This window comes from Sphaeramia orbicularis, chromosome 10, assembly GCF_902148855.1.
Source record: "Sphaeramia orbicularis chromosome 10, fSphaOr1.1, whole genome shotgun sequence".
Taxonomy (NCBI): Eukaryota; Metazoa; Chordata; class Actinopteri; order Kurtiformes; family Apogonidae; genus Sphaeramia; species Sphaeramia orbicularis.
The window spans coordinates 25,470,616-25,488,503 of record NC_043966.1 but is presented as its reverse complement, the minus strand read 5'-3'; the positions used below and the strand labels follow the sequence as shown (position 1 = coordinate 25,488,503).

General features: G+C 39.6%; 1 protein-coding gene across 5 annotated transcripts in view; it reads left to right on the top strand.

Annotated features, from left to right (window-relative positions):
• The window catches only part of mid2 (midline 2), a 182,378-nt gene that overhangs the window by 84,338 nt on the left and 80,152 nt on the right, over positions 1-17,888 (top strand). For all 5 annotated transcript variants that reach the window (XM_030145659.1, XM_030145662.1, XM_030145658.1 and 2 more), the window contains exon 2: positions 15,441-16,318. In XM_030145659.1, the coding sequence (XP_030001519.1) occupies positions 15,497-16,318 (822 nt within the window). In that variant the 5' untranslated portion in view covers positions 15,441-15,496. The remainder of the gene's footprint in view (positions 1-15,440; positions 16,319-17,888) is intronic.

Sequence of the window (17,888 nt, the reverse complement as noted above, 5' to 3'; positions counted from 1 at the left end):
GAGATTCTGGTTAAAAGCAACTCAGCAGGAAACAAAGACAAAGAGCCTGATTTACTGAGGTTGCAAATAACGGACACATAGTTGCTTGCTTGTGCTAAAAAATGCATGTGCTATTGATTTGCGCATCATGGGTAATCAACTAAGATTCCTTGCGCAAATGACAACAGGTGCAAAGTCTTGGAGACCGCCCTATTTAACCTGTTTATGCGTGCGCTACTGGTTGTCGTCATGGGACAGTACGCTGGAAAAACTGCTCTGGGATACACCTGCACTAATGGCAACAGTGCACTGGAATGATCCAGACCCAAGGAAATGTAACGTTGGAGGAGATTTGGCATAGAACGTATTGCATGACTCCTTCCTGTGACTGGCCCCAAATCACCCCCTAGTTCATCTAGAACTTCTAAAATGGCATTGCTGGGTAGGCCATACATCTCAATTTTTATAATTATAATATAATTACTTATTATAATATAATTACCGTCATTCCAAAAATGTTGAGGTGAACAGAGCAGATTGGTTCTCTGTGTTTCCTTTAGTTGTGGCTATGCCGCCTCCTCGCCTCAACAGTAGCCAGTTTTGCATGAAGCTGTGCCAGTTAAAACCTGCCTTTCAAACGTGCTAAATATAGATGCAAAATCAGCCACCGCAATCAGTTTCAGGTTTGATAAATCACATTCCACATGCTAAATAAATATTTGTATGTACTCCTCCAATAATTTTGCGTGTTCTGGCAGAAACGCTCATATTGCATATTCATCAAGGCAAACACGATAAATGGGTTGCACAAACTATTTTGCCCATTTGAGAGACGCAACCCTCAGTGCGTCCTGTTAGTTGATAAGCTTCAATGTGTTTTTGCGTGCGCAGTCAAGTTTGCGCACGTTTTGACAAGCACAAACCTTTAGTAAATCAGGCCAAAAGAGTCTTAAGGGTGAAGGAGGGGGAGTGTGTAAGATTGAGGAATGAAAAATGCACCTTTTTCTTTGACTGACTCATGCAGTCGCATACATACTTTCATCATACTGACAAGCCAGCAGGAGTATTTTAAGAACACCTTTTCCTCTAAAAGCAGCTCTTTTCCTCACCGCTCCCAGCTGATGGGTTAAGCAGATCCCTTGTGCATGTGCACTGTCCACCACCGTCAGTGTGTTTACACTCATTTCCCAGTGCAGTTCAGCAGTGTAGAGAGCAGTGCTGAAAAATGTACAGTAAGCACATAAGAAGTGTTCCCAACTGGAGAAGTATTGCCTGTCATGTTATATTCTTGGAGCTTTCACAAAGCGTTGGTTAGTTATTATTGTAACTTAGTTGACAGTATTGGCTTCCAGAACGGTGGTATGTTTAAAAAAATGTGAAAAAGGAAACGTGCAGCTTTAAAGCGACCACTGAGACCGCGTTTTAAACAACTGTGCAGCATCGCTTACTTAAGCACTTCTATTCTCCTAAACCAGAGCCATTTTTCAATGCCTGTATTAGTTATTTTCAGAACACTGAATGTTACTGCTTCTTTTAACTTGACCATTTTATCCTGAACCATAATTATTATGAGTAAAAGTTCTGTGAACTTGCCTCGGCTTGTCTCCCATCCATCAGTTCAGTTTGATATTGATGTAAGTGTAGGCATATTTAACCTTTTGTTTACAATTGTTTTCTTTGCATTTTATAGCGCCGTGAGGAATGGCTATTTTTAAATTACAGTAGTTTCAGGCAGCTATTGTTTATCTAACAACCTATCGATTTGTGTGTCGGCTTCAGTTGCAGAGTTACAACAAAAGAAGGAGCATGTTTCTGTTTTTAACAATCACATTATTCAAAACCTTAAAGGGCTTACATGAAAACATAAGAAACTGGAGACCGTGGTTTTAAATGCTGTTTACAGTCTGATTTCATGATATATTCCATTATTACATTACATTGCCAGGGTCTGTCTTGTTGTCATAAAGCTGTCTGATCCTTAAGTTGAGAATGACTCGACAAATGACTGTGTTTATAAGGAGTGTGTTGCATATTATTGCAGTATCATTGCTGCTCCAGCAGGAATCAACAGGCTCAGATCTGCCTTTGGACACTAGTGTTATCCTGCGGTTGCTTCAGCTCAGATCTACACCCTGACAACCTACAGCATGTCTCATATCAATCTTTCCCGAACAGAAAAACTCAATCGGTTAAATCTGTCTTGTCTGAGCTCGGCCATTGTGCTCTGAAGCTGCACGTCTTTTCCTCACTGATGAAAACACGATTTCATATCTCAAGAAGGAACAAATGAGTGTTTATCAGTGAAGAAAAAGCTGATTGAACAAATATAGATACAAGCCGCTGACATTTCAACGCATGGAGCTTGCTGAGCCAATCGAACGGCAGCCAAGGAAAACAATGGCTCAGACTCTCCCCTGAAGGAAATGCCAAACATTACAGTGCTGTATAAATAGAAAGCTTTAACTTTGTAGAGCGAGGGAGCGAGATAGAGGACAGGAACCCCCTCCCTGGGGTCACACCAGTGGCAAGGTCTCCCACCTCTCTATGCTCTCGCTGTCTTTATTGCTCTTTTGTTTTTCTCTCTGTGTGATCTATTTTTGAGCTTATTCCTTTTGACCTCCCTGTATATTTTTTCCCCTTGGTTTACTTATACACATACTGTATATATATTTTTCATCCCTCCCTCTTAGCCTGACACCCAGTCATCATGAATAACTGAACACCTTAACACATCACAGACACATATTGCTTTATTAATGCCACATACACCATCTACTACAACTCAAAGTGGCAAATGGCCCTTGTGGATGTATTATGTTGGGAGGAGTATAAGGACTTTGACCCAAGGTGAATGCTGTACTTAGAGCAAGAAAGCTTGTGTTTAATAGCTTTTGGTCACGAAGCCTTTTCTGACCGCTGACAGCTCAGTCAGCTCCATTTAATTTAATGGTTAGAAATTTCTTTTTGCATTTGGCATAGTGTGTCCCCTGTATATATAGGCGTACATGGTGCACAGTGTGAGGTGTAGCAGTAAAAGACCTCTTACCCCGAGGGCAGCAGTGAACGGTACAATATAAGAAGAATACATTTAAAAATATTGACTTCCTGATTTTATTTTTATATTTGACTGTTTTCCCCCCAGATCTCTATTGAAAAAAAGTAACGGAGGGAAACATAAAGTTTTCCCCAAAACGAGGTTAGTTGCTTTGACTGTGTGTAATAGGGTTACAGATGATTCAGCCGAGACAATTCCAACAAGTCTTTCATCTGCAGTATCTTTTGTATCAGGCGTATAAATGTATTTCCCCTGGCTGCCAGGCTGCACAGACAGCTTGAAAGATTGAACCCCAGCTGCTGTTGTAGGCAGATTTAGGAAGCAGCACGCACACGAGGTAGCACACACATACACAATGATACACACTTTGCCACTGAGACAATCTCTCTTTGACTTTTTGTCTCTCTTTATCTCATTCTTATCAGCACACAAGTCACACACATCTACACAATCTTTAGCTGCAAGAGTGTCTGCTTTTGTCTAAATAAATGATTTTGGTTTTCATTTTTAGAAATGACTGTTGTGAAGAGGAAGAATGTCTACTCCTTTCACTGTCACCTGCAGATGTCATAATAAAAGTCAGGAAGCTTTAGTATTATTTTGGTATTATCATGGCCTCCTATAGTTTCAGTAACACCAGCTTAGACATCATCATTTGCTAATACATGTTGGCAAGCATCTGATGAAGTGGCTGGCACCTCACAGATCAGTAAGCCTCCTCATTTAAACCACAAATACAATGCATTTAAAGTTGTCAGCTATTTTTCATGATGGGAAAACTTTTCACAAACATATCGTCAATCTTCATACAGAGGGCAATTGTTTTCTTGACAGTATATCCCAGCTAATATAGGTGTACAGGGCTCAGGAATGCAATTTCCCACTGAAAAGATCTTTCCGGAAGCTCAGAATGGATCTCATGTGTTGCATAAATTGCTTTTTCACATGATGTGGAGAAAAATTAGCATATTTATGGGAAATTCCAGTAAAAGGTAAGCCATTACTTGGCACCATGTTTTTGTACACTTAAATATACACACACAGTCAGTTAAAAATATAGATAACTGTAAGTTGAATTTGTGTCATCTGTCAAAACAGTGAAAGGTTTAGTTTTTCCAAGGCAAGACAATTGATTTTTGCTGAGCATTTCATCCTCATGTGTATCTGCAAGTTACATTTCACCCCAATTTATTAATTATGGATTTGTGTGGAGCTTTGTCAAAGTAAATAAAGCACAATCAATGCTGTAGCTCTGTCTCAAGTAGTGTTCAAGGTGAACTAATGCTGAAAACATTAGTCTGTGTTCTTTGTAGATGAGATGACTTAGTCTTTCAAAGAGCTTTAAGCAGCCTCAATGAGGCCTCAGAGGAGAGTAATCTGACAAAGACAAACTGCAGGCTGAAATGTATGCAAGACAGAGACAGAACACAGATTGAGTTTCTGGAAGGAAAGAGATCATTATTTTAGAGAATGAAGAGTGTTTTTTGAACCAAACTTTCTCAGCCTTGTCATTTTAAGCTGACAGTATAGATCAAATATACTATGGAATGTAGTATAATATAATATATGCTGTGAAAAGTTCATTCTGCTGCCCACTTTACTGGCATCTGAGTTATGAGCCTGATGGAGGGTTAACAGCTCCTGACCTGAACACTAGCTGCTTGGGTTAAAGCCCATCTGCTGATTACATTTTTGCCTGTGTTGACAGTCAGGAGTAGCTCTGCTTTCCTTCTCCTTTCATAGCCTCCCTCCCTCCAGCATTCTTTGTCACATCTAAATATCTAATAAGCTGCTCTGCCAACTTCTGATGCAGAGTTTGTTCTCACCTGGGCAAATGCATGTGAATAATGGATCAAGTGGGGCAGGGGCATGGTTGCAACACAGTGTTGTGTTGAGGTCTGATAAGACTCTCCACCACAGAAAATGAGCCTCAGAGAGCTGATGAGATGACGTCTGACAGTATTAACTACCACAAGCTTTGAAGCTGTAACAGACACAAGTTTTAAAGGAGTAAAATTTTGCTTTTTTTAAATGGTATTATGCATTTTAAAACATTTCCCTGTGGTCTACATAAACTGTAAATGCTATGCTTGGGTCTGAATTCTTCATTAATTCAACTCCACAGGTCCATCTTCAACCCTATTTCTCAGTAATGACACCAGAAAGGTTGTTTTGAGCGCTGGCCCTTTAAATGCAAATGAGCCACTTCACCCCCTGCCCCCTTCCAGGTTGTTTGCTGTGCTGCTCTGTCCCGTTCAACCAACAACTGAACATTTTAGTTAATCGGCTCAAAGTATGGACATATTTTCAGTATGGACTACAATCGCTGCTGCTGAAAAACAATTATGGAGAAATATTCATTGGAAGTCTTGACCTTATATGTGCAAATGTTGTGACGTAACTAGTTATAGATGTAACAGATTAAGATGGAATTAAAACAGGTTGTAGAAATCCACTCAATTTTTGCCAAAATTAATATAAAGATAGCTTTGCAACACCTGGAGGGTTCAAATTCACACTTTTTGAACTACTAGGGTCCAGATACACAATTAAATGAACCAAAGACTGATATAAGTTGTTTAAGCAAAATATGACCCCTTTAAGAGGAGTCTTTTTCTTCTCACTGTTAAAACTCTACAAAAATTATATTTCATTCCGGTTTCATGTATGAATGTATTAAACTAATTACCTCGTCTGCCATGGCCTTGTGCTTAACAAGAATGGATTGTTTATTTTATTTTCAATGTCTTGCATCAGTAAATGCCCTTCACAGAATAGAGGTCTCATCAGCACAACTGAAAGTGGGTGAAAAGAATGTTGGAAATAAAAGAGGCTGTAACAATGAGCGTTAATGTATGCATGTCAGGAGCATCTACTGGGACAAGTCTGGAGTCATACTGGTCCATTTTATTGTGGTTCACCTGCATGAGAATATACAGACAAAACAAACACAGCCGTGCATAACAAGCAAAACCGCTTTTGTGATGCTTGCTGTTATTATTCTGTTCAATACATATACCCAATATCTTGTGTGCACATGCATGGTTATTTTTTACAGACACAATCCAATTTAATAGGGAAGCAGACGAATATTCACTCATACACATAAGATAAGCTCACAATATTTTCTGTGTCTGTAAACCATTAGAAAACCTAATGGCAAAAAGTTCTTTTGCCACATACGTAGCACAATCAGTTTCTGATTATTGATTTAGATACCCAGATAAACAGTATGCAATATCCTATATATATTTTAAACTAAAATTAATATCAGTATTTGATTCCGACATAGATACAAGATATTCATGTCAGTGCTGATGCTAAACATTACCTTCGGCAAAATGGAATATTTCAGTAACTAGACCAACAACCCAGGTCGACTTCTGGCAATGTTATTAATGGAAAATGTACTGCATGTGTTATATAATATGAATATATAAAGTTTGGTGAGCTCAGGTGAGACCTGGTGAGCTGTACCAGAATAACTCACCCCTAGAATGGAAATCTATGTTTTTTTCATGAATTAATTTTAGTGACATGGAATGAGCAGGGTAACAGGTACAATGAGTCACAACCTTCCCCGCTGCCTTTTTCAGACTCCATTGATGTGGTGGAAGAGACTGACCTTGAAGCCTGCCATATACTTTCTAGGCAACTAAAATCAACTTTTTTATGTTGACTGTTTCTCTTCTATGTTGAAATAAATGGTGTAATTGAGAAATATTAATAGTGGAATCAACAATTGATGCACGTGTTCATATCAAGTCAATGAACATATAGTTTTTTCCCTAAAACTGCAAATCTGGAATTGGCGTACAAAGAGATATAAGATATATGGCTAGTTTTGTTCTAAGAGCAGTGAGAGGGTTAAGCTTTAGCCAGTCTGCTCAACTCCACTGAATGCGAAATGGAAACACTGGCTTGGCTGCATTTCTGTTTACATTCTATGAATAGGAATCACATGTTTGATGAAACCTGCCTACTCTGTGGGCTGCTGCAAAAAGAAAAAGAGAAAGACAGGAAAAGGCACAGTGAGAGAGGAAAGCTCGGGCAAGTGGACACAAAAAGTGACGAGTGAGAGTAGAGGAAGAGATGAAGGAAAATAGTGTGAATGGAGGGGGTGGGAAAAGGGACCACAGCCAGTTTCACATATTGAAAAAACATTCCCTTTTATCCCAAGAACCAGCTGCATTGAGGCACACGGCTCCTGTCAAGACTGTTCAGAAACGCAAGATAACAAATTTAATGCACAACTTGATCCCACTTATATAATCGTATGTTCAGCTCTGGCATATGCTGGTCAACTGAAGGACTCTCATATACACAGGGCTGCCCCATTTCCGTTTTCCAAAACCATAGTTGAGAAGAACTGTAGCCTTTTGGTATCTGGCAAAACTCAGTAATGCCTGGTCCTGACATATGTATTTGCTTGTGGTTCATTTTAACCTCAATTACTGAAATGAACTGCCTTCCAAAATGCTAGTGTTTCAATCCACTTATGCAACTGAATTCCTCTCAATACCCCATTTCTTTTTTGTTTAAAGTTATTAAGTTGTATGTTATGCTTTAGGGCCATGGCTGCGGAGTTATGTTTGCTGACACATTCACTAATGAAAGCAATGCTGTGTTAAAGCATTTTTATTGGCCATTTCAATGTGTGTAGCCTTGATTACTACCTGTGGTTTGCCAAATGTGTGAAGGTCTGTGATTTACCAACACTGAACTAACAGGTCAGCCTTTCTCCGGAAAGACACGTGTCAACGCTGCCGTCATATTAGGTTACCTCATAAAGTAACACATGAAAGCTCCTTATGTTAGAAACAGAGACTGGGACAGAAATCAGACCACTATCTTTCCATGCTTCATGAAGGTTGAATATTTATTTTTTAGTGTTTTACAGCAGTATTTTAATTAGCAATGATTTGTTATTTCCCATGAACAAGCTACTAGAGAGACATTTATTGTTAGTAACTGAAGTGTTTTACCTGTCTGAAAATATTTGAGGAATGCTGGCTGGATAATGACAGGTCTGCAGGTCATACACTACAAGCAGGGTTTTCCACTTGAATAGCACCAGTCTTTGTTTAGCACCAAACCACTAGAGATTCAGTCCAGTGGTGTGAATGTAGCTGACCTCTACTACACTCCTAAAAACAAGTATCCTTCTGAAATATTTAAGCTGGTGTTTTTTTTCTTGTTTTTTTTTTGTTTTCTTTTTAAATGTTGTCAATTTCATGTGTATTGACAAAAAAAAAAAAAAAAAATTAAATGTCTAAATGACACAGTAGCATTGTTTTGAATGGGACATTAAAAAGTGGGCATTTATATGTTAGCACTGTATTAGCAGACAATGAAAACACTAAATTACCTTACTGAATACGTCTTCTATTAACAACCTTTAAACACTTTATAGGTTTCATAAGAAATTGTTCAATTATTTTCAATCCATTCTCTTTATACAATAAAGCACTTTGTACGGAAAAACCCATTTCACTCTTGACAAGTGATAGCATATTAACATAATGAGAATTCAGTTTTTTACCACATTTAACATCCCATGGGATAAACAGGGCAATTTTTTAGGCAATGCTTTCCAAAGCTTAAAAACAAGGCCGCCAAGCCCCCTGCTGCTGTTGTTTACTGTCGTTTTGCTCTCAGGAGCCTTCAAACCTCAGGACTGTGATTTTCTGCTCTTTTTCCTTTGCTGTGATAGACCTGTGATTGACAACTACCAGTGAGAAAGATAGATTCCAGGTACACTTTGGGGAAAAAAGAGCAGCAGGAGTAGTGGTGGGAGTTGGAGGAATAGGAGGGTCTGGGGGATAAGGAGTGGAGGATACACTATCAGTCAGTGGATAAAAAAAAAAGTGGTGATTCACTGTGGATTGTCATGGTGTCAAGACAAAATCAGTAGCCCCTGATTGAGGGTGATATAGAAATAGTAGGTGGTACTGGTTCAGAGTGCATCTCATGTGTTTTTGGGTGGGTTAAGGTATAATTAAGTGCCCGTGTACCTCTTTATATACCCGCTCCTTCTGCATATCCTTATAACCTGCCCTTACCCTGAAGCACAGCCTTTCCTACAGGTGATCTTTTATTCAGCTCTCCTCTTGGGTAAAGTCTCTTTGATAGATGGCTAACATCTGGCCCTGGTTGCACCTCAGCACGTCACCTTTACACACTTTGAAGTGAAAGGCTTTCAAGAAAGTAATGGTTTTATTGCTTTTGGACAGACAGTATTTTTACTCACACGTTTCTCTATGAATCCACAATGATAGCTACTGTGCTTTTGACAATATACTATGTATTTCAGTGGGATTTAGTGCTGTGTGTTGAGTAAAATGCTTTTCTTCTGTCATCATCGCAATATGCAATGCAATGAATATGGAAAGTAATTTTATTTGCATACGGCATGTTGAAGACTCCGCTACTTTCAGATTAAATGCTGTCAAATGAATGCCAACTCATGTCATTACAGCAGTATTGAATGATGTTATCGCATGTTGATAAAACTTTGTATATTACACGAGTCTCTTCACAATGCACCTCATCATGTAGCTAGTTTTGTGAATTAAGATTTCAGAAGTTCCCTTTGTGTCTGTGCCAAATAAATGCAATTGTAATAGACATTTTACATTTAAGTGCTACTCAACAAAAAGTAAATTCAACAAAATGCAAGTGTACATATGTGCAGACCTCACTGTAATATATAATAGAGCATAACTTAGGGATGTCCCGATCTGATCTAAAGATTTGGTATCGAGTGCCGATCTGGCATTTTTTAGAAGATTGGATTTAACCACGAGATGGTTCTGGGGGGGTAAACAAATGTCCTGCCCCTTTAGATTAAAGTTTCCAAAGGTAGGGAAAAGCTGCACAACAGTGGGGGGCTTGGAGAAATTAGTAAAGCATCTATAACTTTGACTTTTACTTTAAGGTCTGCACATACTCACTATGAGGATCGTATAGTAGTGATGTGTGAGACGGGTTTTTTTCAACCCACTGGGCTTTTGTGGAATATTTGCATTGTAAAGAATTTGTCACATTTGTAATTAGTGTTTAGCATTTTATCATAACAGAGATGGGAATGAGTGGAGCCTCCAGTGATCATTCATGGGTGGAGGGGTTCAGGTAAGAGCTTTAACAGCTGAAATGTCAGCAGCAATATTAGTCATGAAGAAATGTAAAAGGAACATCAGCTGGATTGAAACATGGTTAAGACTGGTTTAAGGCTTGGTTTAAAGTGAGGCCGGTCGTACTTTAATTTCTGTGAATGTAAGGTCTTGAAATTGACTAAAACCACCTTGAAAAGTTTCTTAAAAGTAAAAAATTTAGCTTCCTCAGGGTTGAGGAACGGATTCTGTATAAAGGTTCAGCGGCCTTGTTGTTGTTACTTGTCTTGACATTTCATCCCAATATCATTACGTGTCCATTAGCATCTTGTTTTGCCCGTGAGTAGAGAGCATTGATTTATTTTATTTTTATTTTTTTGTTGTTGTTGAATGAATCATCTTTCTTCCACAAATGCATTTTCTCCAGACTGATGCATGCGACAAAGCAAACCAATACACACAAACATACACTCAGGGGACCGTGACTGTTCCTTTTAAATAAACAGCTTCGTTCACTGTTCTGGTGTTTGCGAGATTATGAAAAGACAAGCATCATGACATCAGAGTTTTCTATTTCCAGGCATTCCCAAAGGTCATGCTGAATAAACTTGGAGCGGAATTATTACTGTTGCTGTTTTTAGTGTATTTCAGTGAAGTGTAATACCTCGATTCACATAAGTACTTCAATTGCATTATAGTTGTATCCTTCGGGCTCTACAGCTACGTATCCTGAAAAGAAACATTAAGCACAGTGTTAAGAGACTGCAGAGGATTCATAAAATTTAATCTAAAAACAAGTTTAAAAAAAATTACAGAGGATGAGCAGAGTTGAATGAGTATGTACTTTGGAATTGCGTATTTACCGCTTTCTCATCACACACACTAATGAATATCAATGATTTACCTGTTTTTATACCTCTAATTAAAAAAAAAAAAAAACTTCATTAGAACAATAACGCATTAGAGTAAGTGCCTCGCAGCTTTATATTTGTGTATGCGTGTGTTGTGTTTCATGTGTGACTGTGTTTTTCCTCAAGCACCAGCTCAAGCTGTTCTCCTTCCAGATGGGACACTTCACCTTAACAAGAGTGGCAGATGAAGAGAGACAACGAGACAGAAAGAGTTTGTGCTTGTAAATGTGCAATGCTGTCTATGTATGTGTGTGTGTGTGTGTGTGTGTGTGTGTGTGTGTGTGTGTGTGTTTCTGCGGAGAGCGCCTTTACCGTGATGCTAGTGATTCGATCCCTAAGTGGCCCCCCATCATAGCCACCATTGTTTCCCCAGTGTGACATAGCTAAAACATAATGGGCCTGTTGATGGTGTGTAAAACCATGGTGTTAATTATAACACCACGCTCCGTTAGACACAGTCGCATTAACATTAGGCTGAGCTGCGCTGTCGGGATAAGGAATCAAGTGAGACTGCGGTTTCAGTCAACACTCGCACTGGACAGCGGTTAAAATCAGGTTACGGGTCATGCACTTGTCACTGTTGATTTGAAGGGATTAATAAGTGAGTGTTTTGATTCTGTTCCTGTGCCTGTACATACTGGACAGACGATTGCAGCTTTGTTATGACGTCCCTTTTAAGACAGCTGTACCATTACACTTATTGTGATGTTATAACAGCAAATATGTGTTATCATTTATGGTTCATTTGTTTCAAGATAAATAAATTACACTAAATCTGTAATATTATGTCCTGAAGCTAGGCAAAACTAATACTGATTGACTTTGAATGTAATCAAGTTGATCAAATACTGTACTGTGTGAGCTGCAATCAGTTTTTTTTTATTTTTTTTTTTTTGTCCTCCGGTAATGCTCACATGGCTGCACAATGACCTGATGATCAGTACATGACCTGACCGCTGTAATGAATGTATGCCTTGTTCCGTGTTGTTGACATACCCTGGTGAAACAGCAGTCACATGGAGCTGATTTTAATTGCATACTTTCAGATAACAGATCAGAATCAGAAGAGGCTTTATTGTGCATTTTTCTTACCTACTTGAGCTTGTCTTTGAATGAAATCTAATGGAAAATAAGATGCCAAATACCCACCACTAAGGCTGTAAATGAAGTAGGATTAAAATTACAGGTTAACAGCTATATACTCTGTAAAGGTCAAAGATTTATGAGCAGATTTATGCCAGATCTGTACCCTGAGACTATAAACTCTGTGGCCGGTGACCTTGCTTGTCACCTAAAGGTCCTAAAGGTTGTCCTTGCTTCCCTTCATCACCTCCACCCACTTCTTATCTGTGTCCTTATTTCTGTTTGACTGCCCCTCATAATCAACTACCTGATACCGGAGAGATAAATTAGACCTGTTCTTGGTGTGGTGAAGTAGAACCTCATGCTCCCTCACTTTGTAGTAGCTTGCTACTGATCTCTCATTCTCTCTTTATTTTGAACACAGCCAGGCTGCAAGATAACGACCACATAAAACATCTGATAAATAGCAGCCGTGTGTGTGTACACGTACAAACAGCCACAGTTACATTTTCTTATAGACAAACACCTCAAGTATAGACACATAAATTTGTACACAAACACAATGGCCATTGTCTTTTATCAGCATAATATCTGCATGATTGGCCGCAAGCAGTTATTTATTTCATTTCTAGATAATGAATTTTGTTAGGAACCCACTGCATGCATAACTGCTTTCTTCTGCTGAGTGCCTTTCGGAACCACTTAGCTGCTGCTCAAATCATGTTTGCTTTGAACACAGTTCAGTGTTGAGGCACAGCCCTGATGCAGCAGGAGGAGACTTTTGTTATTGCAAATGCTGTTTTTTTTTTTTTTTCTACCTTTGAGCTTTGTCCCATCTTTAGTTGGTCTTTTCCTGGTTTCACAGTCGATGTGCCCTACCAAAGGAAGGAAACGGCCACTGCTATTAGTTATTACAATTTATCTGTGGATGGCAGAGCTAATTTAATAATGCCCAATATGAAGAATCACATGCACAAGGAGGACAAGTTGTTCTCATTTAAGGATCATGTTTTGACAATTGCCGGTTAATTTTATTGTCCGGCTGGAGTCAGGCTGATCTGATAAAGGCCAACAGCTCTAACAAATTTGTTGTTGTTGGTTCTGCACAGATAATGTTGGGATCTAGCTGTAGAATGCATTAATCATGTCAGTGTTGCTTGTGTTTGTACCAGTTTCTCTACATGTTTCCACTTGTGAAATTAACATTTTAACCTCGGTAAAAAGGTTACATGATCACTCTTGTTACCCCTCAGCCAGAACTATCTGTCTGTCTGTCCATTCAACAATGTAATCGTATTATCTGAAGAATGCATTGAGATATCTGCACCAAATTTATACTGTGGATGTATTTTGGCATGGAGCAGAAGCCTATTGAAAAGAGATCACCTTGATGCCATTTGACCTTGAAAAAGGTCAAATGTTGACATATCTAAAGTATAGGGCAGTGACTTTCAACAGAGTCTTACACTATATTTGGCTGGGGGGTACTGAAAGTGTGCAGCACATTAGGTTTTTCTATCTTGTTTTCCTGTCTGTCATGGGCTGATGACAAACCCTTTAAATTCTGGAATCGGTCCATGAAAAGGGGTGGAGGCTGTTTTTTTTTTTTTTTTTTTTTTTTTTTTTTTTTTTTTTTTTTTACTTTCTTTAACAGTGAGGAACAGTTCAAATACAGGTTAACTTAGAACTACCGGTAAGTTAAACTAAACCAATGGCTCCAAGTAACAAAAAGGAAGAAACATACATCGTAATTTGTGGTTTAATAATGTTGTTGAACAAGAGGAGGGCCCTTGCAAGTTAAATCTATCAACTCTATGACATGATAACCCAAGCTTTAGAGAGGTCACTAACAGAGTGAAAACTTATTTCCAGATGTGAAAAGTCTTTTTTTGATTAGTCATAACCACCAGAAACTAGCCTCTGGTACTTCCTGTGTGACTGTTGCAGAGAGACAAGGGCAGTCCCGCAGGAACAACTTCGCTTAATGAAATTGTCACTGTCAGCTATCTGGGGTCATCTGATTTAATACTGTAGTTTCACGGTGGCTGCTTTGTTTCTTTAAAAATGATAGAGAGCCATTGCAAGCTCTCCATGCCACTGAATCAGCAGGGGTAAGGGGCTGAAGTTATTGGTGATTTCTCATTTCAGCGGTTTTAAGGCCACCCAGGGGAGACAGTTTGATATTCAGGCTGCAAGGTACAGAGATGTAGAGGACTTGGAATAAGAGAAGAGGAATTTGAAATCAATTATGTTGTTTAGCTCATGCATGATATTTTTCCCGACAGTATTGATGTTGGAACAATACCTTAAACGTGTCCTTGGAGGAAAATCGGTCATATCGCAGAAGCACAACAACAGGAGAGATTAAAATGGAAAGATTAATAGCTCATACCCAAGAGGTTGTTACAAACTTGGAGTGGTGTTCGTTTCACCTTATTTTTCTCTTTTCACATCTAATCTAATGCTAATACAGCTCTGCAGAATTTATCATATATACAGGACTGTTAATAGTGAGCGGCTGAACTACACTATACTGTACAGGGTGGGGAAGCAAAATTTACAATATTTTGAGGCAGGGATTGAAAGACAGTGTATGACCAATTAGTTTATTGAAAGTCATGAGAATTTATTTGCCACAAGAAAATTGACATAATAGAAAATGTTTTTATTCTATGTGTCCTCCTTCTTTCTCAATAACTGCCTTCACACGCTTCCTGAAACTTGCGCAAGTGTTCCTCAAATATTCGGGTGACAGCTTCTCCCATTCTTCTTTAATAGTATCTTCCAGACTTTCTCGTAATAGTTTTGCTCATAGTCATTCTCTTCTTTCCATTATAAACAGTCTTTATGGACACTCCAACTATTTTTGAAATCTCCTTTGGTGTGACGAGTGCATTCAGCAAATCACACACTCTTTGTCGTTCGCTTTCCTGATTACTCATATGGGCAAAAGTTTCTGAAAAGGTATGGATAATAGTGTTAGGTATGATTATGACATCAATATATGTTTGGTTTCAAAACAATTGACGTAGTGCCTGCTGAGAAAAAAACAACTAAATGTTCATTGTAATTTTTGCTTCCCCACCCTGTAACTGCACAATAAAAATCAGCGTCCACACAAGCCATTTGTCTTACCTGAAGTCAATATCTGATGAATGAGTTAAAATCAGATATGGGTGAATGTTCGAGTCGGGTACACTTTCTGCTTTACTATTCAGTAGAAGTCCTCTTAGAAGGAAAGTACAGGGAAATGTGAAACAAAGTAAGACATATGTAATTAACTTTTTCTTTCTTTTGCAGGTAACTTGCCAGCTTCCGTGGGATTTGATGTCACCTTTAGATTGGTTCAACTGAAGATGGAAACACTGGAGTCCGAGCTGACCTGCCCAATCTGCCTGGAGTTGTTTGAAGACCCCCTGCTCTTGCCCTGTGCCCACAGCCTGTGCTTTAACTGCGCCCACCGCATCTTGGTGTCTCACTGTTCCACAAGCAAACCCCTTGAGTCAATTTCGGCCTTTCAGTGCCCCACTTGTCGTTACGTCATCACGCTGAATCACCGCGGCCTGGAGGGCCTTAAGCGCAATGTGACGCTGCAGAACATCATTGACCGCTTTCAAAAGGCCTCCCTCAGCGGCCCCAATTCCCCTACTGAGAGCCGGCGCCTGCAGCCGCAACGGCCCTACACCGGCACCATTAGCGGTACAATAGCCGGAACGATTGGCGGCGGCAGTGGCACAAGTGGAAGCAGCGCCCGCGGCAGCCCGGCCACTTCCAGCCACTCCCACCCGCACGCCAATCACGCCAATCACACCAATCACACCAACGCTAACCACAGCCCAGCTGTCGTAGCGAAAATGGATCCACGAATCAGCTGCCAATTCTGCGAGCAGGATCCGCCGCGTGAGGCTGTAAAGACGTGTGTTACATGTGAGGTATCATATTGTGACCGCTGTCTGCGTGCAACGCACCCAAACAAAAAGCCTTTCACAAGTCACCGCCTGGTGGAGCCGGTCCCAGATACTCACATCCGAGGCCTGACCTGCCTAGAGCATGAGAACGAGAAGGTCAACATGTACTGCTTGGTGGATGACCAGCTCATTTGCGCCCTCTGTAAGCTGGTAGGGCGCCACCGAGAGCACCAGGTGTCCTCGCTCACTGAACGCTTTGACAAACTCAAGGTCAGTCTTCCATGTCCTTTTCAATTTGCATGCAATGAGCTGATATCAACAATACTTAATCTGTACTATTTTTGTCATTTAATTATTGTATTAGTAAATCCAGGTAAGTCCTAACTGGGAATAGAATCAATAATTTGCCACTGAGTAAGTTTGAAGGTATTTCACAAAGAAATTGTGATTTGTAACTTATGCAACATTCATTATGATCTTTTGTTTGAAGTTTGTCAAACAGCAGAATCTTTTGGTTCGTCCCTGTCTACCGTGGGAATATTCATTCTATGCATTTTTGTTGACTGTGAACTTTTCGTACTGCCACAGTTGCATCATACATACTCACACCAGCTTTTGTTCAGCAAGAAGGACAGAAAGATCACAGAGCAAGAGGGGGGAGAGAGACACAATTGGGATGGTGTGCTGGTGAGATGAGAAGGGCAGAGAGAGATGGAGAGCAATAGGGAGGCCGTCATTATAATAGTCGATGAGCTGGCATTCCCCGTGGCCACTGAGCTTTCAGAGGCTCTGCGTAAAGACCAGGACTGCTGAATCAGGGTGAAAAACAACAGAGAGAGGCACTAGCTGAAGCTAATTCCACCACTAAAGACCAAAAACAGCAGCCAGCTTCAGGGCTCAAAACTTTCACTGTAGTGTGTGTAAAGCATACGTTGATTCTGCGTTACAGTTAGAATTCACACATTAGGCAAAACATAAAATCTGAGCCAAATGTAAATAAAGCGGTTATATTTAACATTTATGTTGGATTTTAGTCAGATTATCTTATTTTAAATACTAGAAAATGTGAGTAATATTCAGCCGGCATAGCATTATTTATTTATTTTTTATTAAAAAGCGATTGTTTCTGGTTGTTACCCTTAATGCCCGTGTTTACTGACATAGAAGACTTCAGTTATTAGTGTTCACTGACTATGATTTGACTCTGGTTAGGCTGTTCTCATGCACCCTCAGTACCCTTCGAATGTGCTTCATTACACAAAATTAAAAGCTGTGTCATTTCACTGCAGAGAGAGCTATCCTCTGCATTTTAATACAACTGCTGAATTCACATATTGCCCAGACATGAATTTCTTGTGCAGAGACCCACACTCAGGTATTTGCCCTGTAGTCTGGTAGAGATAGCTGCTGCTATAATGAAATAACAGCTATCTGTGTTGTTCATTATAGCAGTGGGTGGAAGGTAGAGATGCACTGTGTTTGCTCCCTGTTTTCACTGACAAAAACATTGTGTAAAAGAAGAACTACACAAGCTTTCAGAGTAATATAGTATGTACTGTACGTGACCTTCCTTTGTGCCAAATAAATCTTACGCTTGAATACATGATCCTTTGTTCTACATACTGTAAATCTCCAAAGTCACCTAGATTAAGGAAATTCCATTCATGTTTTCTGTCCCCAGGATGCAAGGGTGTTGCCATGATTTTATTGTGTCAAATGAGTGGCATTGTGTAGCACACAGAAAGAAATGGACACCTGAGGCACCTCCAGGCCTTATCTTTAGGGTGGTGAACAGAAGATGCAGATTTACAGGCTGGTGTTGCATTTTACAATGACAAAT